We start from the raw sequence: 26,073 nt of genomic DNA on the forward strand, positions 1-26,073 counted from the left end.
AGTCTGGGTCTGCATAATGTCTTGAAAAATTAAGAACAGAAAACTGGAGTAGAAAACGTCAATATATCTTCATGACATTTTGACATTGTTTATGATCAGGGACAATAAAAAGGCAGAGTAGCAGATTGAATCGAAGAATGAAACCCAACCATATGCTGCCTCCAAGAGACACATCTCAGCTACAAGGACAAATATAGACTCAAAGTGAAAGGGTAGAAATTGACACTCTAAGCAAATGTATTCAGAGAAAATCAAGTGTATTCATACTTGTATTAGATGAAACAGACTTCAGGATAAAAAAGGTAACAAGAGACATAGATGGACATTTCATAATGATAAAGGGGACTATACAACAAGAAAATATAACAGTCATCAATATTTATGCCCCAATCAGGGAACACTGAAATATACCAAGAAACTACTAACAGAACTAAAGGGAGAAATTGACCAAAACACAATTATAGTAGGGGACATAAATACATCATTGATAGCTATGGATAGATCATCCAAACAGAAAATAAATAAGGAAATATCAGCTCTAAGTGACACATTAGACAAAACGGACATAATTGACATTTATAGAGCACTTCATCCTAGAACATCAGACTATACATTATTTTATTGTGCACGTGGAACATTCTCAAGGATAGACCATATATTGGAACATAAAACTAGCCTCAGCAAATTTAAGAAAACTGAAATCATACCCAACGTATTCTCTGATCGCAAAGCTATGAGATTTTTTATTGCTGTGAAATAAAATGGTACTGAGAGTTTTTAGTCTCTTTAGGAACACAGCCCTTTATATTTCAGAAAAACTCGACAGGAAACTTTGGGAAGATTTATTGTGGTTTTTGTTGGATCAATGGTTGGATTTCTTTGGTCTAATAGAGAATGAAGGTGACTGCCCATTTTTTGACTTTGAATTGGCCTGTAAATGCCATGCCCCTCCAGATGTGTCAGTAACAAAAAAAATCCATGGCCAAATTTCATTTTCCCCTTGAGAAAGTGGAATAGTGGATTCCCAAACTGCTTTAAGCAGTCTCTGGGGAGAAATACTCTTGCATCAGTCATCATTTAGCCAAAAACCTCAAAAGTTTTTACAAAGATTATCTTTTGCATTATATTATCTTGAGTTTATGAATTGAGAAATGCAAGGGACTTACCAAAAATCATATCACGAATTAAAGTCACAACCTTAAACAAACTCTGTGCCTCTTATTCCGTGGTCAAATCAATTACAATGGATCCTCATCTTTCAAAATTTGTTTTCAGTTAAAAAAAAATGTTTAAATCTTTATTTTTTTTAAATAAAAGTATTATATGCTCATGGTAAACGATTAAAGCAGAAGCACAAAGTGAAAGTACACATTCTAGTCTATCTAGAACTACATTATTTTTAGAAAGTGTTTTTTGTATTTACTGTATATATAGACATCTGCATATCCTTTAAAAATTACAAATGATATCATACTATTTTAAATTCCTTTTAGTGAATAATGTATTGTAAATCATAGAGCAATGCAAAGATTAGCTATAGAAAAATGAAATACCAAACTGTTGAGAGTGGTTGTTCCTGGGACATAGCATGGGAAGAGAGAAAGAGCACTTTCACTTTTTCTTTACATGCTTCTGAATCATTTGAATTATTAAAAAGTGAGCATTATGACTTCTGAATTATGGAATTAAAAAGGATTAAAACAAAACAGTGAATGTACTTTAGAGTTCATTCTGTATCAATACCAGTATGTAAGGTAGGCCTTCATTCCTTTTAATAGCTATATTCATACTTGTATATGAGTTTGTTCTACTTGATGCATCTACTTTTCTCCTAATAATGAATGCCTAAATTATTATTTCATTTTGTTTCAAATGTATCCCTATTTCAGGTTGAAGATAAAGCTCTAAAAACAGAAAATGGTGAATGATATGTCCCCTAATGGCAAAGCTCCACAACAGAAAACATCAATGAAAAGATACAAGCTTCACACTGTGGAGTGAGGGAGGCAGGAAGGGAGTATGTGAGTGAGTTATGGGGGAAAAAAATCGATGAGAAGCTAAATAGCCAGACAGAAGTAGAAGTGTTATTCTCCTTGTACTAAATTGCTGCCACAGTTCAGTATTTAACACCAGTGTTCATGATACAAATTCATTTTTTTCAGTGCAATTTTATACACGATTTCTCACTGAATTAGAATGTTACTACATATTTAGAATTTTATAATTCTAGGATACAGTATACTCTTTTCTAGGAATAAAACTACCTTTCCCAAAAAATACTCACTTAAAATAATTTTAGGTGTCAAGTATCATTTTACAAATTGCACTGTAAAATTGAGATGCATCTGCTATATCTCTGTACCGTATATACCAACAAATATGGTAGATGAGTTCCCATTTTTCTACTCTCACAAACAACATTGCAAGGAATATCCTAATATACGTGGTATTTTGAGAAATTATGCAGTGCCAGGATATGAGCATAATGCTTTACATGGATTTTCTCATTTGACTTTTACTGCAGTCTTACAATGTCCATACAATTAGTATTATTTGTTTTTTGAATAAGGAAACTATGGTACAGAAGGTTAAGTGAATTGCCCAGGCTCACACAATTAACTCAGAGCTCACACTCAACCAGTGAGTTATATAGTCCTTATGAGTCAAAAGATACTAACACTTAAAATTTTGAAAGGTATCACCAAATTGTCTTACAAAACTTTGTAACAATTTACCCTTCCCCCAACAGTGTGTGTGAATGTGTGTGGCTCACGTCTTCGCCATCAGGGGTTACTATCTTCCTTAACCCTTTTGCCCATCTGTTAAGTCAGATTATCTTCATCTTAATTTGTGAAATCAGGATTTCAAAGTTATGAAATATCCAAATATCATGGAACTCTTTTTTGCAGAAAACTTAATAGAGAAGGTGATTTCTACTCTGAGAGCTTCCCAATAGAGTAAGACAGCTAAAATAAATTATGGAAAAGTTCTTGTTTCAATACCTAAAAAATATATACATTATTTAAATACAGATATATCTGAGCTAAATGGACACTTTGTAGCTTTGTAACATCTCTATGAGGCAATAGGAAGGCTCATCCAAGATAACGGCTTGGAGTGGTTCAGTCTGAGTTAAATTACTCTCAATCGTGATTAGAGAATATTTTGCAAATTAATTCCAAAGTCAGCTGTGAAACCCCCTTAAAGCTGCTTTGAGGAAGACCTGGTTCTTTTACCTGCACACGGAATGATGATCCACATACCTTTTCCTCCCTTTTGCTGGAGAACAGCAGGTTGTACCAGTTGGTTTTCAGGGATGTTCTGCAGAGATTGGTGAATATTCCCTTCAAAATAGAGGTCTGCAGCACTGTTCTAAACAAATAATGCAGCAGGATGTTAACTGGGACATTCCATTTGGTCCCCAGCTTGGTGGCTAAAGTCAAAAGCTGAGGTCAAAAAGAGCAAAACATCTCTCAAATTGTAAAGAACATGGCTGCAGCCGGAACTAGCATATATGGAGAGGCTCTTGGGATGAAGGGTAATCTTTGGCTTTGAGTGAAGTTACATATTCTCCCCCCACTACCATGAGAAAATGGAAGGAGTTACTTCCCTCCTTTCCCCTAAAAATGCCCAGTGAGAAAGAAAGATCCAAAAGAATCATTAATAGAAATTGGGGTTCCAGCAAAAAGGCAAAAATGGGCTTCCATTCCTGCCCATCCAGGCAAGAGGAGATAAAAGAAAGATGGCAGCCAAGGGAGGGCAGGAGTGAGAGGAGGGACAGGAGGGAAAAGCCTGAGTTACTACCATTACATGTGACAAGGATATGTGTGTCTCCATGGGTTAATTACACACAGTGGAAAGGGCTAGATTTGAGCCACCTTATATCCCATATAAGAGGGCTGCCAAGCAGATGAGGAGTTCCCAACCACAAGAAGTGGTGGGGTATATGGTAAGGAGTGGGAGTTGAAGTGGAATTAGAGTTGCCAGATCTAGCAAATAAAAATACTGGGCATCCTATATTTGACCTGGCAACCCAAAGTGGAAGCAGAGGAGCTTAAGCTGGAACCCAAACTCTCTCTTCAAAGAAATGTCTTGTGGAGAGGCCCTGACAGAACAATTTACAGGGTCAGCAAAGCATGGTTGTATGTAACGATTGGAGAAAAAGAAAAATCATTTCATATCTACACCCCACGACATTAAGACTACTTTAATAAAATGGGTATATTAAGAAAACAATGTACAAGAACACATGAATGGAGAGATAGATGGTGGGGACATTTCCTTTTGCAGGAGGCTACTAAAATATAAATAAAATGATTCAATACATTAGCCCTGAGCTAGCTCTGAGCTTGGGGGAGGAAAATAGAGCAGGTTAACACAAAATTGTAGGTAGAGCCAGTGCAGGGGAACTTTGGGCCTTTGCCCCATGGCTTTTAGGGAACAATCATAACTTTTTTACAATTTTCCGGATGGACTAAGGAGAAGCAGTGATGTGAGAACCCTAAAAACACCTCCTCTTTTATAGAAGTCATTCAAACCAGTCTGCAGCTAAGTGAAGAGAAACGTCAAAGGGCAGTTTCCTTCTTGATAGCATTGCTAATTATCATCCACACTGACTGCCAAATTCACACCACTGATGGTGGTAAGCATGTTTTCAGTCTGTGCTGTCTTTAAACTGGGGTGCAGCTAGCATACGTCAAGTGGAAGGCTGGTGTGAATAGGAAATTTGCCTGTAACCCAAGGACGGGATCCTGGAACGTGTACTCACTATTACTGTTCTCCAGTTATACACAGGTTCCTCCGCAGGCAATACACCATAGCAGCTGGGATTTCCTCTGACATGAGAACAGTGGTTGATGAAAGTCAGGTAGTTTTTGTAATCTAATTTAAAAACAGAGAAAGAAACTGAGAAAAGTTAAAGTTTGTGTGTGTGTGTGTGTGTGTGTGCGCGCGCGCACGCGTTTACTTATATGCTTATGTGGTTATATATGCAATTGCTCCTTTCCATGTTCTTTTATCACTTTGCAATCGCCGATAGTGTTCATTGCCTTTTGCTGGTATTACATATATTCTTTTACATAGCCCATTTCTCTTCGTAGAGTACATACTCCTTGAAGGTCAAGATCCCATGCTTTCTTGTATCTTGGAACTTCCTGAAATACCCTGTGTACACTCAGTAGGCAAAATAACTGCATCTCATCTAGACTATGTTTCTGTTGTCTAAGGATAATGGGACTACTTATTCTTCCAGGTAGAATATATCTTTGATGGCTGAGAGGTCTTTAAGATAAATTAGAATAATTGAAAGCCCTTTTTGAACAATTACAATTATCTGTCTATTAAATAAACCAGGTAGGCTTAATAGCAAATAATTATGTCTTAGTATTACTGTGTGTAATTCTTTATCTTCTCTGCATTTTTGTATGTGAAACTTTAGATTTATTTAGACTAGCTAACCCTGTATGCAGTTTTCCTTTTTCAGAATAAATCCTGGATGCATTGGGTAAAAATGGTCATCTCTGTTCTGGTCATTATTCTTACATGTGTATGTTACCAACAAGCCAATTGATGAACCAGCAGAAGAAGGGGCTGACATTTTACCTGGGGAGTACTGAAGATCTCCAACTGAATGTTGCCTCAGTACCTCAAAAGCGTCTTCAAATGCTTGACCCAGCTTGTCTTGTTCAACACAAGCCTGTTAGAACAATGACAGAATTCTGAAGTTATGAAATGACCAACTGAACTGAAATTTTCTGATATAAAGGAGGGTTTCTCAACCACGGTACTATTGACATTTTAGGTTGGCTAAATGTCTGCTGTTGTTGGCATCTGTCCTGTGCTTTGTAATATGTTTAGCAGCATCCGTAACCTCTACCCACTAGATGCCAGTAATACTTCAACAGTTGTGACAATCAAAAATGTCTCAGATAATCAAATATACCCTGGGGGACAAAAACCAACCCCGGTTGAGATCCATTGCTCTCTAATATACTACTTAGGCACCAGTAATTTATTCTATGGTATAGTACAGTATTTAATGTTCTTGCTAAATTTTAGCAAGGAGCTGTGTAGCAGGAGACTGATATGGAAAAATGGATCAAAGAAATACCTTTAATAAAACAGAATCTGAATCATTATTTAAAAATGAAATGCTCTTAGTTTCAAAAGCATGTTCCCAAGACTTAAAATTAACCTGTTTTAATTTAAAAACATTAACCTGTTTTGCAAACCGTTTCATACTTATTAATCTGATTCATATATTTTATTTTCAAAATGGAGGATGAGTAAAGATTTTAAAATGACAACTTACCATGCTTCATTAATAAATTGACAATTCTGAAAAAGATTTAAAATCAAAATTAAATAGTGTCTCTATTTAATTTGCCTCTGAATTAAAAGATCTTACTCAATCTATTTTCTGAAAATATCTTTATAAACCAAAAGTACCATCTGAATTCTCTTTGATGAGTATAAATTTTCTTTCTACGAAATTTCCTACATTTTTTTGCTTTTCTATCATTACAAAACTTCTTAAATTTTAAAACAGCTAAATCGTTAATTACCTAAACTGCTTAACTTGATAAGAGAATACGGAAATAACTCAAGAATACATTTAAGTATTTCAAAAAATTTTTTAAGTATTTCAATATTCTGAAAGTCAAATCCTTTTTACCTTAGCATAGCTCTCCATTTAAAAGTAATTTTTTTTTTTAACCTTTCTGATGTCACATACGTAGCCTATGGAGAATCTGGTGAAAGACATGCTTTTTCCTCTCAAGAAATGTGGATTTACATTACAAATAAAAAATACCCCATGATACCCATCTGTGGACTTTCTAAAACCCTAGGTTAAGAACGTTTGTTTATAATTTTATGTTATCTACTTCTTATCTCTGTGAGTTTTTTGTTTTAAATAAACAATTATCACATGGACTCATATTAAACAGCTTTTTAACTCTATGCTCTATAGAGCAACACAAAAAGCAAAGAAATCCACATAAGAAAGAGCATGTGGTGGATCCAACATGGCTTATCATTTCCTTTAGCACACCAAACAACTGTTTATACAAGTTCTTAACATTTGTCCTGCAAACACAATGAGCTTACTTTAATATTTAATACTGCATAATACAATGAGATGATATAATCTAATGCTATTATACATATCCACAATACATTAACATGTCAAACATCTAAATTGTATTCAGCTCTTTGAAATCACTATATCCTGTCAGTCAAAAGGGAATATGAAAAGAAAAGCCATATAAAATGTAACTATGTAAGGTGATGGATGTGTTACTAATCTTATTATGGTAATCATTTTGCAATATACTTATGTGAAATCGTCATGTTGTGTACTTTAGACTTACATATTATATGTCAATTCCATCGCAATAAAGCTGGGAAAATGTATTTTTAATCAATGACTTTCAATTAAATGTGCCTCAACTCATAAGCACCAAAACAAATACATGAGTGTTGTCCTTTGAATTAAAAACTTAAATGAAGCTACTCTCTTGATTAAAATACCCCACACAAAACTATCACAACTCTTAAAATAACAAACTCAAAGGGAAGAAAAATGTTTGAAAGCATATTGATCACTTCAACTGCTTAATGTTTCTTGTATTGAAACAGGCAGTTAAGAGAAAACACTCATTAGGCCAAAGGAGAAAATTAGTAACAGTTTTTACAAGGTATTTTGAAAAACATAAGCTAAATACTTACCAGGAAGACACTTCAACCCTTTACAAAGATGTTTCATTAATACCAGAATCGGTAAGACAGAACTGTCAAGAAGTCACTGGCAGAGTTGCATAAAATAGCTGTTTTTAAGGAAGTGCTACAAAAAGGGGATTTTTTTTAAAAGATACAGTGCCTTGGTAATTTCTATTTCATGATGTGGCCAGTAGACACCAGGGGCTATTATTTTGAAGAGGCACAGAATACTTTGTATCCTATGGGCCAAAAGCATTAGAACAAACCCCATGAAACCCCATGCAGCATAAGTTGCAGCTCTGCTGGTCCACACAACTCCACTGGAAACCTCTGACCCGTACAACGCTTGCCCAGCCTCTTTTTACTCCAATTACTTCTCTCCTGATTTTGGACTCCATACTGCCTTTCTCGCCTGAACTATTAACAGCCTTCACTCTGGCCTCCCGAAATCAGTCTCTTAAAGTCATAGGCTCTTGCCCTGGCATTCGCGGCTCTCCATTACAGTCTTAGTCTTATTGACCATCATTCAAGACGAAGAAATGGAAGCATGCTATGGTCTTCACTCCACACTTGGATCTACCAGGGACTCCAGAACGTTAGAAGAGGCTTATGGGTGGTGAACCAGTTGTACACGTTTGAAGCTGCTGCATTTGCAGAGCAAGTCCCTTTCTCTTCTTTAGTTTGAAGGTTCATTTAAGATTATTTTCGGTGGCTCTGATGGAAAATATGAGGTGCTCCCTTCACCTAGAATGCTTCCTACCCAGTCCAACCATCTGCCCATTTAACCATCCCTCTTACCTGTTCATCAGAGTCCGATCTAGCATCCACAAGTACCAGGTGGAAATAACCTTCCCCTCTGAAACCCGTGTCTGTATCACCCTTAACTAACTGTAACCTTCTGCCATTTTAATAGATATCACATTTAGCCAGGGGGAAAACCACCTAAGAGTTTTTTTGTAAACCTTGTGGGTGTGGGAGAGATTTTCTGTTTTGCATTGTTGGAATCTGAGGTCACCATTGATATGGGGCTATTGTTCTAGACCAACTGCTTTATTGACCTGATTTGTTATGCAAATGTTAACACACATTCCCCTCTTCTGAAATGTAGATGTTATAGTAACAAGTGTATAATCACTAATGTTGATGAGTTTTTAATCTGGGTTGTCTCCAAATCTATGCCCTTTTCATGTCACTTTATTTGATTCATTTATTCAACAAATATATATATTACTGAGCTCTTTCCTCTGCTGGACACTGTCCTGTGTCCAGGCACTACAGCCCTGAACAAATTCTAATCAGGAGAAATGATTACAAAACAAACAAACAAATAAGCTAGATAAACGTGAGATAATGATAAGTGCTGAGAAAACGATAGAGAAAGGTGATGTGGTCCTGGTGAATGGTCACACAAATTCTCTGAGGTGGGAACATGTGTGAACTGAAATCCAAGGACAAAAAAGAGTGAGCGAAAGAAAAGCAGAGATGCAAAGATCCAGGGAAGCACCTTTTGGCAGAGGAAATAACTGGTACAAAGAGCCTTAGATGGAAATGGTTTATTCAAGGCACAGAAAGAAACCCAGGGGGGGCTGGAGCAAAATGAGCCCAGGGGCCAAGAGGCAAAGTCAGAGAGGAAGGAGGGGGTCCAGATCAACCTACATATCAAGACAAAAAGAATCTAAAAATCACCTGTGATAGTAGTTACCAGCTTAGCCCCATTTCACAGAGGAGGAATCCAAACCAAGGCTCAAAGACATTTCGTGATTTTTCCTAAGGTCAATTGTTAGTGAGAGATAGGCTGGTCTGCATCCAGATTTGGACCCAACTGACTTCATGCTCTCAACTCCATGCTGGATGGAGCCCGGTGTCTGAAGACTAATTTCCTCTCCGCCAGGGTTCTCAGTCTTGATGACAGTCTCTATAGTGCCTAGCTACAAGCTTGGTGCATATTTGAAATTAATGGAAAAACAAGTACACTTTCTAAGCCAGCATTTTGCCAGCTGACGTCCCCAGTTTTATTCTGCAAGATGTTAATAAATGGATCCTGAAGAACAGTTGAGTGAACACATTTTGCTGCTTGAACTTCTTTAGTGAAGGTAATGAGTACGTTGATGAGTATGACTGTCCTATATCACAGATGAGAAAATAAAAACGCAGTTTTAGGTTCTGTAGGGCTAAGGTTGAAGTTGCTTTCAGCAATCCGGAAGTTGACTCATTGTCTTTTTAGCACTTTAGAAGTCAAGGTTTCTTCTATTACTTGAGAATCTGATGAATTGATTTTTTTGTTTGCGAGTTCTGTCAATTACGAAGATTACAGAAGATTACAAAGATTACAAAGAGTAATGTCCAACTGTAATTGTGGATTTGCCTATTTGTCCCTTTAGTTCTGTCAGTTTGTGCTTCAAGTATTTTGAAGCTTTATTATTAAACACATATGCATTTAGAATTATACGCTCCTGATGAACTGAGCCTTTTATCCTTATAAAATTTCTGTCTTTCTTTCTGGCAATCCTTTTCTGGTAGGCTTAAATCCACTTTGATATTAATCTCACCAGGATTCTTATTCTTTTTTTACTTTCAACATGTCTATATTGTGGCTTTATATTTAAAATACGACTCTTTAAGCAGCATATAATTCGGTATTGCTTTTTGAAATCTAGTTTAACTATCTCTGCCTTTTTAGTGCTTAGTCTAATTTAGTACTTATTGATGTGGTCAGGTTTAAGTCTACCATCTTGCTATTTGCTTTCTAGTCTATTTTTTGTTTCTTTGTTCTTAATTCCCTGCTTCCTTTTGGATTAAATAGTTATCGTATTATTTCATTTTATTTCCTCCATTAGCTTCTTACAGTGATATGTTATGATATACCATTTCATGTATAATGTAAGAACCTTATCATTAAATTCAGTATAATTCCATTTACATCCCTTCTTATCCTTTGGGCTACTCGTCACATATTTACTTCTATGTACGAGTATGTTATTACAGTAGATTATTTAACCCTCACAATAATGCTGTGAGGTGGTATTATTACCCCTGAGTTCCGTTTGTGGCTCCATATCTTCTGTGTAAACTTGGATAAATTACTTAACCACTGTTTCCTATCAGTAAAATGTGGATAATGATTTTATTTACCACATCAAGCTATTGTGAATATCTGAGTGAATCCATGTATTGTATTTTGAATACTCTTGGTATTTAATAAATGCTCAGCAAACGTTAGGTATTATTATCCATTTTATAGATGAAGAAACAGAAGTTCAGGAAGGTCAAGTGACTCAGTCAAGGTCACAGATAGTGAGTGGGAGAGGTGAAAGTTTTCAAACCAGTTCTACCTGACTCCAACCAACGGCTTATAACCAGTCAGCTGACTTTGCTTCTTATCTATAGGGTGAGACTGGGGATGAGAATGAGAATGAGAATAAGAATTCGATAATTGCTCTAGTCAAAGAACTCTTGAGAGGTTTTATTGAGATAGTGCAGGAGAAAGAGTTGAAAATATGCACTACGGTAAATGTTTATCACCAAAACAGCTCCTATTTTACCACATCTGGGGTGAGCAGCCTAGCTGGCAAGTGGCAGAGCCAGGACTCAAACCCAGGTCTTCCCTTGCCATGACTAGTGCCTCTTCCCAATAACCTTAGGTTAACAAGTGTTCTTCATAGGCTGTGTGTATTTACTGCAATTACTTTAATAGTTCCTTTTTTTAAATTTATTGGAGTGACAATTGTTAGTGAAATTACATAGATTTCAGGTGTACAATTCTGTATTACATCATCTATAAATCCCACTGTGTGTTCACCTCCCAGAGTCAGTTCTCCTTCCATCACCATATATTTGAATTACTTTAATAGTTCCTTGAACCCGTGTTCATACCAATGGAGAAAACTCCTCTGACAGGACTAGTAAAAAAAGACCTGTGCAGACACACATAAAGATAGGAAAATATCTACATATGTATACGTATATGAACCCTGACAAGAGAATGAATAAGCAAATGGTGTTATGTCCACATAACGGAATAATAAAGAAGAGTGAAATGAATAAACTATAGCTAAATGCAATGACATAGAAGAATAATGTTCAGTGAAAAAAGTAAAACAAAGGAAACCATTTAAATATAACAGAATTTTTAAAGAGTTTGAAAACAAACAACTAAATGTATTTTTAACCATCTTTTCTTTTTCTTCCTCCCTTCTTCCCTTCCTTCCTCCCTCTGCTCTCTCTTCTTCTCCTCCTCCTCCTTTTCCTTCTCCTTCTCATTCTTCTTCTCTATCTCTGTATCTATCTAATCTCTCTTTCTATGGTTGATGGATGTGTGTATGTGTGTGTGTATAAACCAAAGGAATAATAAGCAGAAAGTTTAGGGTGGTAGATCCTCCTGGGGTAGAAAAGCAGGGAGATGGTCTAAGGCATAGCATATAATATATTAAAAATGTTTCAGTTTTTAGACCAGGAGATAGATTCATGGGTATTCATTTCATTAAAATGATAGCATATATATGCTTTTATGTGTTTCAAATAGCATACTAAAATAATCAACAACAGATAAAGGGAACAGGAACATAAGAAGGTCATCTAACAAAGCAGGTAAAATTTCGAAAAAGAAAACTCTAAGGAAACAATTTTTGCTTGAACAGTGTAAAAAAGTCATCAGTGTTGTAAAACTATATTTTTTATTCTATTAAAATTCCAGCATGATTTAAATACAATCTGTGTAAATGTATAACATTAATAAAGAAGTATGACAATAATAAATGTGACAGTAATAAAAAGTGCAAAAATTTAGAAAACTTGTTTTGTCCCCCTCATGGTAGCCTCCAACCCATTCCAAGTATTATTTCTTGTTTGAAACCCTATACCCTTAACAAGAATAATTTTTCCATCAGATAACACTATACCGCACATACGGACTTTCTAGATTTGTGTTTCTTGGCATGTCACTTGGAAAAATATAAAAGCAGACCCAGCTGGTTTAAAATCTATTTGGTTAGGCATCTATGCTCTCTTCTTTTGTTTATGAGAAACCAAAGAACTCAGTTATTTTTATTTTGCATTCATGTTATGAATTCCCATGGTTTCTGTGGAAAAGAGGAAATTAAAGAGTCAATTTTCAGATTTGAGGTATTATATGCTAATGTGCTTGAATGTTCGCGTGTTTGAAAGGATCGACATCAGCTAAAGTCCAGAATGAGAGTCCTTTGGGAACGAACCTGGAATGGGGAAAGATAACACTGTGTTTCCCTGAAAATAAGACCTAGTCAGACAATCAGCTCTTATGCGTCTTTTGGAGCAAAAAATAATATAAGATGCGGTATTATGTTATGTAATTTTATGTTATGTTACGTTACGTTATGTTACATTATGTTACGTTATGTTATGTTATGCTATATTAAAGACCTGGCCTCATACTAAAATAAGACCGGGTCTTATATTAATTTTTGCTCCAAAAGACGTATTAGAGCTGATGGTCCAACTAGGTCTTATTTTGGGGGAAACAGGGTATTATTCCCAATAGATTAAACAGGAAGGAGAACAAAACCAACCTCAGAGTCTCCTGAAAAAGATGGACAAAAAGGAATATTCAAAAGGACAATGAGTCTTTCAGAAGGGAGGGCTGCTACTCAAGGAATCCCAGAAAGAAGCCTATTTGCCTATTCTAGAACTATCCAAGAAGTATCCAGAAGGAGAGCTAATCTGCTTCTGGGCAAAATCATTGCTATTGTGGAGATGGATGCAGGGTGTGGTAGCCATGAATTTTAGAAAACTTCAGGCATCTCTGTAAAGACCATCCTCCTTATAAGCTGCTGAGCTAGAGGATGGGTCAGGCAGGCAGATTCCAGAAACTACAATATTTAAATGTAAAATATCACCACAAATATACAGAGGCAGGGAAAATACAGTATTTACCCAAGTTACTCTCAAGGACAGGGCTATAAGTAGTTGGAACAACAACAACAAAAGTTTGCTAAGATGTGGGGCAGCAGTGGGAAGTAAGACCTCTGAGAGAATCCCTCTTGTACCTATGAGATCTCTGAATGGCCTCCATTTATTCATTTACCAAACATCTACTGAAGACCAACTAGAATCTTAGATCTAGGTGCAAGAATATGTCAGTAGCCAAAGTAGACAAAAATCCCTATCTTTGTAGCATTTCTGCAGGGGGAGACAGATGGTAAGCATGGGCTTGATGAAGAAGTAAATTACATAGCATAATGGAAGATAAGTAGCTTATGAAGCAAATAGATAGTTGAGCAGGTAAGGAGAAGCAGGAATGGGCGAGATTCCTTTTTTAAAGAGGGTCACCAGGCCATGGCATATTAAGATGGTAGCACTTATGTGAAGATTTGAAGGAGGCAAGGAAATGAACCACGTGGACATCTGTGGGAAGACAATCCAGGCAGAGGCAAGAAGGGGTGAAAGGCAGCATTTGAGCCAAATCCTTCTTAAGAGGGAGAATCCCTGTTACTTACAAGATTATATTGGTTGCTTGGGGGCCTTGAGGAAAGTGGTCTTTACCTCACCTTTCCTGAAGTCAGAACTCACTTCTAAATGCTTTAAATGTCAAATTAACATTTTAAGGATATCAATTTGAGTGTGCACCACTTTAAGAGTCTATTCAGGATGCCTATTAGTTTCCATCTCTTCTGATGCCATTAAATATACCGTGTGCATTGCTTGGGATAGGGGAGGTGTCTAAGTCCCCCCTTTAGTTTGGGGTCGACAGCTTCCAGGCCTTTACAGTAAGATTAAGGCGAAACTGTAAGTAGACCTGCCCCTGTAGGAATTTTAGTCCAGGTTTTTTAATCTATCATTTCAATCCCTGAAATTGGATTAAGGTAATCCCTGTTTGCTAATGCCCTTAGGCACTTTTAGGTAGAAGATAACATCCAGTTATTTCTATACTGTTTCAAATATAATATCCACGGGACAGTAAAGAATCATCAAACATGGAGATTAGGCAATTTGAAGGAGAATCAGTAGTAACAAAAGACAATAGAAATAGTCCCAGAGCTTCTGACGTTGGGGTTGTCAGCCACAGACTTTGAAATAATTATACTTATAGTGTTAGAGGAGATAAAAATAAAAGAGTGAAAATATCAGCAGGGAACTGGAAATTATTATTTCACTTTAATGGACAACCAAATGAAATGTTAGAACTGAAAAATGAGGTGCCAAGAATAAGGACCCAATATATCCATTCATGACTTTTCTATTTTTATAAAACAAAACAATTTGTTGATCTTCTCAAAAAAAAATTTGGCTTAGTTTGTTTCTTTTGTTTGCTTTTTTTTCCCCTATTCATTTTCACCTTTGTTATCTCCTTTTTATTCTCTTTGTATTCTTTTTTTAATCTCTTATTTGGGATACACGGCATTAATTTTTGTTTGTGTTTGGTGTTTTTTTTTTAACTAATATGAGCAGATAAGGCTAAAAGCTTCACTTCTGCTCTATCCCACAAGTTTTGACATAGAGCGCTTTCACTATTATTCCGTACTAATTATTTATTAACTTTTCGTTATGATTTTTTCTTTCACCCAGCAGTTATTTATAAGTATGTTTATAATTTCTAAATATAGTATCTCAGAGGCTTTTAATGTTTTTTTTTGTTACACTATTAAGTTAAAAATTAAAAACAAAAACAGAACTCGGCAAACTTTTTTTGTAAAGGACCAAGTAGCAGATATTTTAGGTTTTGCGAACAATATATGGTTTCTGTTGCATATTTTTCAATGAAACACTATGCAGCCATTACAATGAGGCATTATTTTTATATCAATGTGGAACTCTAAGACATACTATAAAATAAAAATGCAAGATGCTAGCGTATATAGGATAATTTGGCTGATATTTAAAGGGATATATTAAATAGTATATGTGCTTATATATGCATGAAATAGTCTGGAAGGATACATAAGAAACTGATAAAAATGAGTGTCCCTGGAGAAAAACTAAGGATTGAGTACCAGAGATGGGAGACTCACTTTTCACTGTGTATGTTTTACTTCTTGAATTTTCTTTTTAATCATATGCATTACCTAGTTAAAAATACATACAAGTTTTTTAAAATTGTAGGCTGGCATTTTATTATATAACATAGGTTTAAATATGCTTTCTTCCTTTGTTCTGAAGAAGTTTTCACAATTAGGAATAAAAGGTACCGTGAAACCAGGTAAGAATATTCCATTAACACATAGTCTTGACAGAATAAAGAAACCCTCATAGATGTTAACAAAATAAACAACAGACAAAAAAAACAAAAATCTTCAGTCTGCATTTAAAATCTGGCTGGGTGTAGCCTTTGAAAGTTACATTTTTAATAGAATTACCTCTTGTTCAGATTCCAGAAGAGTTTTACCTCTTTTTAAAAGGCAAGTTACCTTTTTAAAAGGCAAGTTAAGTTGACACAAGTTAAAATCTAGCAGAAAAAGTCTGAGGCTCATAGAACTGAAAATGAGTTAGAAAACTTAAACTTTAAAAGCATGAGGGAAGCAGCAGAGTGCAAGTCAAGAGCATAAACTTTGGAAATCCCTAGTCTACTTTGTAATATGGGTATTTGGGTAGTGGTTTACCCATTGGTTCATTTTCTCATCTGTGCTGTATTTAATATTATATTGGAGGTCATAAACAGTATAAGAAGACCAAAAAAAAGAATAAAAAGCATATGGACTGGAAAGGAAGAAGTAAAATTGTGTTTATTTGAAGATGATGTGATTAGCTATGTATACAATTCCTAGAAATCCACAAAAATGCTGCTATTACTAATAAGTGAAGTTAGCAAGGTTGCAGAATATAAGGTTAATATACAAAAAAATGTATTTCTATATAACTGGCAACAAAAAATTAGACATTGAAATTTAAAACATTATCATTTACATTAGCATTAAAGACATAGTATACTTAGAGATAAAATATATGTGAAAGCTGAACATTGAAAACATTGTTGAGGGATGACTGCTTAGCTCAATTGGTTAGAGCATGGTGCTAATAACACCAAAGTTGCCGGTTTGATCCCCACATGGGCCAGAGTGAGCTGTGCCCTCCTTTAAAAGAAATAGTAATAATAAATAAAAAATAAAAATATTGTTGAGAGAAATTAAGAAGACCTAAATAAGTGGAGAGTTACACAATGTCCATGCATTAGAGACTAAATATTGTTAAGATGTCAAGTCCTCTCAAATTTAGTTATACATTCTAGATAATGTCAATCAAAATGTCAGCACAAGACTTGTAGAAATTGACAAGCTGATTATAAAATTCACATGAAAATCCAAAGAATCTAAAACAGCCAAACAATTTTTCAAAAGAAGAAGAGTATTGAAAACATATCATGGGTTAGCCCGGTGGCTCAGGCGGTTGGAGCTCCGTGCTCCTAACTCCGAAGGCTGCCGGTTCGATTCCCACATGGGCCAGTGGGCTCTCAACCACAAGGTTGCCAGTTCCATTCCTCAAGTCCCACAAGGGATGGTGGGCTCCGCCCCCTGAAGCTAGAAATGGCAACTGGACCTGGAGCTGAGCTATGCCCTCCACAACTAAGACTGAAAGGACAACAACTTGACTTGGAAAAAAGGCCTGGAAGTACACACTGTTCCCCAATAAAGTCCTGTTCCCCTTCCCCAATAAAATCTTAAAAAAAAAAAAAAATATATATATATATATATATATGTGTATATATATATATATATATATATATATATATATATATATATATCATAAAGCTACAGTATAGAGTCCAAAAATAGACTTATACATGTATGGTTGATTGATTTTTTTAATAAAATGAAGCTGGAATAATTTGATATCCAGATGGAAAAAATGATCCACCTCATAACACATATAAAAATTAACTCTAAATGTTTCAAAGATTTAAAGTAAAGATTTAAAACTGTAATACTTTAATATGAAAGCATAAAAGAAAATGTTTATACCCTTGTGTTAGGCAAAGATTCGAAAATAGGACACAAAACCTAAAAGAATAAGAACTGATAAATTGAACTTCATGAAAATATAAACCTTGGCTCTTCAAAAGATCCTGTGAAGAAAATTAAAAGCCAAGCTATATTTATTTAAACAAACCTCATTTCTGTTTAAAAGACTTATATCCACAACATAAAAAAAAAACCTCTGAAACTCAATAAAAAGACTAAAGCTCAAGTTTATGTTTTTATTTCTTGTTCATCAATTATTTATTTTAACTTTTAAGTTTTTAAAATTATAGTTGACATTCAATATTATATTAGTTTCAGGTGTAGCATAGTGGTTAGACATTTATATAACTTATGAAGTGATCCCACCGGTAAGTCTATTACCCACCTGGCATCATACATAGTTATTAAAATATTACTGACTATGTTCTCTATGCTATACTTTATACCCCCATGACTATTTTGTAACTGCCAATTTGTATTTTTTAATTTCTTCACCATTTTCATCCAGCTCCCTAACCCCCTCCCATATAGTAATCATCAGTTTGTCCTCTGTATCCATGAGTTTGTTTCTATAAAACTTAACTTTAAAAAGGGGACAAATATTTGAACAGACCCTTCATTAAAGAAAATATATAAATAGTAAACCCATGAAAAGATGCTCAGCATCATTTGTCATTGGGGAAATGCAAATTAAACACCACAATGAGCTACATCCACACACATACTAGAATGTCTATAATTTAAAAGATCAGGAGTTACCAAGTGTTAGCAAGGATATGAAGCAGTTAGAACTCTCATATATTGCTCTTGGAAATGTAAAATGGTATATAGCCATTTGGAAAATAGTTTGAACAGGTACCTAGTATATGACTCAGCCATTTTGCTCTTAGATATTTGCTCAAGAGAAATGAAAACACGTCCACACGAAGACTTGTATGAAAATGATCATAGCAGCTTTATTCATAATAGCCCCAAATTGGAAATAACCCAAATTTCCACCAACTTATGAATGTATAAACAAATTTTGATGTAGCCATACAATGGAATTTTACTCAGGAGAAAAAGGAACAAACTATTGACACACCCCCAACCTGGATGAATCTCAAAAACTTTATGCTAAGTGAAAAAATCCAAATACAAAAGACTACATACTGTATGATTCAATTTATATGAAATTCTAGTATACGTGCTGCTGAAGCGGGCACACATATGAAATTCTAGAACAGGCAAAACTGTAGTGTCAGAGGTCAGAGCTATAATTGTCTAGCATTAGAGACCAGGAGAAGGGACTGGCTGCAAAAAGCTACAAGGAAACATTTTTGGGGTGATGGAATGTTCTATATCATGATTGTGGTGATGATTACATAACCATACATTTGTTAAAATCATCGTGTACTTAAAATTGGCTAGTTTTACTCTATGTAAATTATACATCAATAAAGAGGATTTAAGAAAACCAATAATAGAGAATATAATTAACAACTTTATGTCCATAATTAAAAACATAGATAAAATGGACAAATTCTTTGAAAAACACAGTTACTAGGTGACACTAATAGGAAGGCTTCTCTAAACTACGTACACTTGTGAAAAAAAAGCTGATACTGGCAAACAAACCTGTGTTCTACCTGCCAGAAGAGTGTAGATAGCGTAATTAGGACGGGTTTTTCATTGCTGTTTTGTTTGTTTGGTTTTTGTTTTTAACTAATGTGTTGAAACCATTTTTATCCATTTTTTTCCAGAAACTGTGTTAGTAAATATTATACTTTGTTGCTCTCAGTAAAAGATTCAACTATATTTGTTTACTTGGAGACACATATTATTCAAGTTAGTTCTAAAAGCCACAAAAGGAAAACAAATGATTAATTTTATTAAAGACATATATAACTCAGTGTGATTAATTTTATTAAAGACATATATAACTCAGTGTGAAAATAAATATATACCCAGGATATTAATATTAGAATAGAAAAAAATCTCAAAGATATTTTTATTCTTCTGTTTATTTTTTTCTTTTGTCCTGTCTTGCGATTCCTAATTTGGTTTTGGTAGAAAATCAAATCTTACTCAATATATCTTTATGAACATTTGGTAGTGGGTAGGGGAGGAAGGCAGGTCTCTGGATTGAATTTTTGCTTCCCTTAAACATAAAACTATTAAAAAATTATACCTCCTCCTATTTTTCCTTACATTTAATAAAGGTGAAGATTTTCAGAAAATGAGTATAGTAAAATCTAGAGCTAAAATTGAATCTTTAAATTATTGATCTTGCATTTGTGTACCTGTACTCATTTAGAAGCAAACTCATTTACATATTATATTTCCACCCATATTTCCTCTCCATATCTTTGCTCTTTTTTTTCTCAATTTAAGAAATCAAGAAAAATGTTTAAGAGCTCAGACTGTTAAGGCTGGAGACAGACTCTTTGGGTTGAAATCCAAGCTCTACCATTTTCCAAATTCAATTTTTCCTATGCCTAATATTAATAAAAACACAATGACATTGCTGACATTATTATATGGCACAGAAGGGTTAAGTAACTTGCCCAAGGTCACATTGCACTATCTAACTGAGGAAAAGCCTCACCTTTATGGAAATGCTATACAAAGGCAAATTAATCCTGACCCTCCCATTCAAGACCAAGAAAGCAAAATTCGGTTCAACCCATAAGCATTGATTGAGAGCACGTGCAAAATCAGGGCAAGACTTTTGCCCTTTCCGCCCTGATAACCTGTAGGTGAGGTGAATGATGAAACAGCCTAAGTAGTTGTATGAGTAGTCATACATGACAATAGACATGGGAAAAGAGTTTGGGGAGCTTAGTTATGCATAGATGCATGGTGAGAGCCAGAATGAATCAGGAAAAGCCACAAAGAGGAGGGACACTGGAAAGGCAGCTTTGAAACATGATGTTCAGAATTGTCTCAAACCAACAACTCTGCTAACATAGAACAGAATGTTTGTCATAGTCTTTCCAAAGTGAACTGGCAAAACTAGTCTGATGTACACAGAGTGACCAAAGGGGTTCACTGGATGTGGGACTGTCAGTTGTAAAACTAAAAATTTAAACCAGTCCTGGCCAAACCAGAGAAATTGGTCACCACAGAAGTAAGTAGCATAGCTATTAACAGTGGTAACTAGCATTTGTTGATTACAGTAGTCTTCCCCTTATCCACTGGAGATATGTTCCAAAACCCCAAGTGTATGCTTGAAACCACGGAAAATACTGAACCCTATAATGTCATGCTCTGCTGAATCACAGAGGATATGTTCTGAGAAATGCATCATTAGGTAATTTTGTCTACTATGTCACTGGGCAATAGGAATTTTCTAGCTCCATTATAATCTTATGGGACCACCGTATATATAGGGTTTATCATTGACCGAAACGTCGTATTATACTGCACTCAACTTTTCACTTAAAGGAAGCACTTTATGGCTTTTCTTGGGCATATCCGAATTGCTAGCATCACTACTCTTGTGCTTCGGGACCATTCAGTAAAATAAGGGTTACCTGAACACAAATACTGTGGTACCACTACGGTCAATCTGATAACTGAGACAGCTACTAAGTGACTGACAGATGGGGAGCATATCTATGGATACATTGGACAAAATATTGACTCACATCTCGTGAGGAACTAAGTGGGACACCTTACGATTTCACTACACAACTCAGAATATCATGCAACTTAAAACTTGTGAATTGTTTATTTCTGGAATTTTCTATTTACTATGTTTGGACCATGGTTGCCCGAGGGTAACCAAAACTTCGGAAAGTGAAAACACAGATAAGGGGGGACTACTGTAACTACAACATACTGTATGGATGCTGTTCTAAATGATTTCCATTTCTTAGCTCATTAATTCCACCCAGCAACCCCACCCCAGTTTAATACTATCATTTGTTTTATTATGCAATGAAAGAAGTCAAGACACCGAGATTCTCAAGGTTATGTATCCAGGAAGTGGTGGGACCAAATCCAGATGTTGTCCTTCTGGAATTGGCGTTTTTCACCATTATTCTATCCTGGGCAAACATCAAAATAACCAGCTATTTTGTTTGATATCTGAGGATCTTGGGCCCCTATAAACATTGGAAGGGTCAGACTTGATAAGCAAAGCATTCAACATGTCTTTAGTTAGGTTTATTTGAGTCCAGAATTGCCAGACGCCCAAGTCCGTGCCTCTCCAAAACAATATTTCTCCTGCTTTTGAGAAGTCCCAGGTTCCTAAGACACTTTGCAACGTGTCCTTACTTGTTTCCAGACAACAATGATTTAAGTGGGAGTCAATCTCAACTCCACTCATCTAATATTTTTTTTATCTCTTTAAAAAATAATCTATTATTAATACAATACTATGTGCCTGGTATTGTTCTGAGCAACTTGCTCATATTAAATCATTTATTCTATATTTCTTGTATTAATCATAAGCGTGCCTATAGAAGAAGAGAAATTTGAAAGTTAGCTTTTAACATTCTTTCAAAAATGGCGATGGCTGGTTGGATAAAACAAATCCATGGGGAGTGGACAATACCGAGGGTGCCAAAAATATGTATACACATTTTAAGAAAGGAAAAAACCGTATTAAAGCCAACTATAATTTTATATATATAATGTGATGGCTCAGTGTGAGGTCGGAGGGATAGTGGATGGGGGGAGGGGGGTTCACAGTGTGAGGGATATAAATGATGAACGTCTAAGTATTACCTTGTCTTGTACACCTGAAACTAATAAATAAATAAATAAATAAATAAATAAATAAAAAACAAAGTAAAAAAAAAAACACGTATTAAAATCCCTGATGGTAACCACTTTGAGCACCTCTTGTAATTGCAGAAATCAAATGTAACTTGTATTCATCTTTTGTTATAGGTATAATGAGTATTATAAATTTAATGCAGTTTTTTCCTTTCTTAAAATGTATATACATGTTTTTGGCACCCTCTGTATGTATAGGCTTCAATTAGTATTTCTCTTGGAGTGTAAGTGATTTTGTTTTCTCATAGCTAATCTCCGCACTTGTAATAGTCTGATTTATAACCTATTGTGTCTTTTTTAAACACAATTTCTCTTTTTCAATCCAAGGTCTTCTATGGAACTGCTCTTGGTGATTCAGAAACTCTTGTGACCTTGTTGAAAGGAGCTTTGGAAACACCGATGTTTGTTTGCTTGTTTTTATAGATTTTTATCAGGCAGTTTACCTGCCCTCACGCCTTAGGGAAGGAGAATGGGAAGCCTCCAGCATCTGTGGTCATTGTTGAGTGATCAACTTAGTGTGCTAATGATTTGAGGGAGAATGAATTTGAAGGGGAGGAGCAGTTTTTCCAATTCCCAATCACTGTCAGAATGCCTTTGCTTTCCAAGGGGATTTCCATTTCATCTCAATTTTTATATTACCGTAGGACTAATTAATGGCCGTAAAACATTTGTAGTCCCCTTCTAATCAACCCAGTCAGAAATATTTTTTCCCCTCCTTCAAAACCTCCAAAGAAGGAGAAACTATAATTTTCCTTTGAAAACTAAGCCTAGCAAATCAGAAGCCTTTATGGTAAAGAAAGGCAATCGTGGCTTGGATTCTGCCAGTCAGTCTCATTAACAGTGAATTATCTTTATATCATTCTGGACTCATTTTCCCCCCAAACTTATTTCCTTCTGTCCAGAGCAGTTCCTGGCACCAATTAAGTCACCAATAAATGCTACTTTTTAAAATTTTATATTTTAAAATAATTTCAAAATTTAAAGTGTTGCTTGAAGAGTACAGATTCAGCAATTGTTATAGATTCGCTATATTTGCTTATCTCTCTCTTGTTAAAATTTATGACTGAAACCTTAACTTAGACAGGAATTGGGAGGGCTTGTGGGAAGAGCTCTCTCATCCCATGTCATCGCAAGAGCCCTACAGGTTACAACAGAGCTCTATGGTTGTAACAGCCCTTGCCCTTAACTTTCTTTTCCCCTCTATAAATACTTCCTCAATCAATGTGCCAGCAGAACTTGCACATGGCCCACCATGTGTGAATGTTCCAGGTTGCAATCTTCTCTTTTTCCCAAATAAATCCTTTTTGGTGACAGAATACCTGGTCAACAATTGTTTTGCAGTCAGCATTATCTATTTTTTATTGATACATATAATTTTTAATGAATCACTCGAAAGCAAGTTTCAGACATGTTGCCTTTTTATGTCTAAATAGCTCAGCATGTATATCTTAAAAATAAGGACATTCTCTTATGCAACTGACAGATAACAGAAAATATATATTTGTTTCTGCTCCCAGTTCCTGACACAGAGCTCCTGAAACCTTTATAGATTCCTAAGTGATAAGAGGAGTAAGAGGATCTTTTGTTCTATTGAGGTGACTCTGGGCGGGCTCCTCATGGCTCCTGAATGGGGGCTGGTCACCAGAAAAACCAAGCCATGAATTCAAGCTTTGAATTTTCAGTCCCTCCCCACTTTTTCCAGAGAAGAGAGAGAGATTAGAAATAGAATTAGTAATTGACCATGCCTCCATGAGGAAGCCTCCATAAAATCCTAATACTATGGGGTTTTGAGAGCTTTCAGGTTGGTGGACACACCTACTCTAGGAGGGTGATGTAGCCCAACTCCATGAGGTCTGAATCTCCTATGCTTGGGACCTTCCAGACCTCATCCTATGTTATCTCTTTATCTGGCTGTTTATCTATATCCTTTACCACATCTTTTAATAAACTAGTAAACACGTTTCCCTCAAAAATGAATTGCACCCAAGGAAGGGGTGATTAGAACCTCTGATCTACAGCTGGTTGGTCAGAAGCACAGATGATAACTTGAGCTGACAACTGAAGTCTGAGGTATACACATGGTGGGGGCGGCAGTCCTATGGAACTGAGCCCTTAACCTGTGGGATCTGATGCTGTCTCCAGATAGAAAGTGTCAGAATTTAGTTAAATGGCTGGACACTCAGCTGGTGTGATGGGGAATTGCTTGGGGTGGGGAAAATAAATCTTCACAATTTTGGTGACCAGAAGTGAAATGTTTTGTGTAAGTAGTTAAATTGAGGTTATTTATAATCCCGCAGATAGACTTTATAACTCTTTATTATCCTCTATTTGTATTATTAAAAACCAATCTGGGGTCCTTCAAAATTTTATTCTGATGGTATTAAGTCAGAGTGGCAAAGAAAATAGGCTATACTGCCTGACAGAGTGGTTCATATCCCTGATCTCACTTAGCAGTTGTGACTTTGAGCAATTTACTCATCTCTTAATTTTCTCTTTTGGAAACTGATCATGAGAGTGTCTGCAGTTCATTTGTCTAATAATGAAGATTAAATGAAGCAGTGAACAAAATAAAGCACTTAGCTCTTGGCCTGGCACAAAGTAAGTGTTCAATAAAAATGACTGGTTGCTATTATTGTAATTAACCCATTCAATGGCAAGCAAAGGCAGCTAGTTCTCCCTAAAACTTTCTCAGCCTCTTTCGCTGTTGGGATGGGGCCATAGGATTAATTCTAAGTCAAAGGACTAGAGGTGGACATATCATGTGCCAGTTCCATGGCACTTAAAAGCCAATGTGCTACCTCCATCTTACTGTTCCCCTGCCATAGTGACTTTGGAGGCTGCATGTTCCAGATGGAGTAGTGACAAGGTGGAGATAGGTTGCCCATCACATATATAATTTAAATGAATAAGAAATAAACCTTTTTATCTTAAGCCACTGAGATTTCAAAGTTTATATTTTACTATAGTAGAATCCAACGTTTACTTGATTAATTCAAGTGGCATGTCCACATAATGTATGCATGATGAATTGACAATTATTCAAAAGACTAGACTGTTGATTCTATGTTTACTTATAGTTGACTATGTTTACTGATACTCGTTCAACAACAATTTCTTGAATACTAACAACATGCCTAACTGTTCTGGCAAGTGACAAGCAAAACCAGACAGAGTACCTTCAATCATAAAGGTGATGATCTAGTGAGGGAGACAGGTGTTAATCAAATAATGACATAAGCAGATGCAGAAGTATAACTGGTGTTGTGTTAAGAAGAAGGGAGAAGACCAGGGGGCTATGAGAGGCTGTAACTGAGAAATAAGGTTTACCAGTAGCTGGGTGATCTTGGGTAACTTGGCTTCTTAGCATTAGTTTCTTGTAAAATTAGTACATCATCCTAGCTGATCTTCCATTCCAGCCCTACTCTTCTATATTTCTTTGTGAATTCTTCTTTTTCCCTTGTTTGTGTGAGCGCTTTTTAAATCAAAAAACTGTTTTAGCAGAAACATTGGCTACCAGATGAGGCAATGTGACTTTTTCTCATACAGCTAATTTAAATCCAATAGTGTTAGTCAGCCTCCCTCAATGTTTTTGCTGAAACACTGGAATAATGCTTACTAATCATCTCCAGGGGAACTTTGTGAGCTATGAATAAGCAAATTTTAT

The 26,073-nt window shown here is 35.6% G+C and overlaps 1 protein-coding gene across 1 annotated transcript in view; it reads right to left on the reverse strand.

The window, feature by feature from the left end:
• SPIC (Spi-C transcription factor) overlaps positions 1-26,073 on the reverse strand; it is a gene marked incomplete at both ends in the record, with an annotated part of 49,440 nt that overhangs the window by 4,865 nt on the left and 18,502 nt on the right. The window contains 3 exons of the mRNA XM_081058916.1: positions 3,264-3,372; positions 4,769-4,905; positions 5,602-5,695. Coding sequence (XP_080915042.1) covers positions 3,264-3,372; positions 4,769-4,905; positions 5,602-5,695 — 340 coding nt within the window. The remainder of the gene's footprint in view (positions 1-3,263; positions 3,373-4,768; positions 4,906-5,601; positions 5,696-26,073) is intronic.

The sequence above is a fragment of the Rhinolophus hipposideros genome (genome assembly GCF_964194185.1).
Source record: "Rhinolophus hipposideros genome assembly, chromosome: 9".
Taxonomy (NCBI): Eukaryota; Metazoa; Chordata; class Mammalia; order Chiroptera; family Rhinolophidae; genus Rhinolophus; species Rhinolophus hipposideros.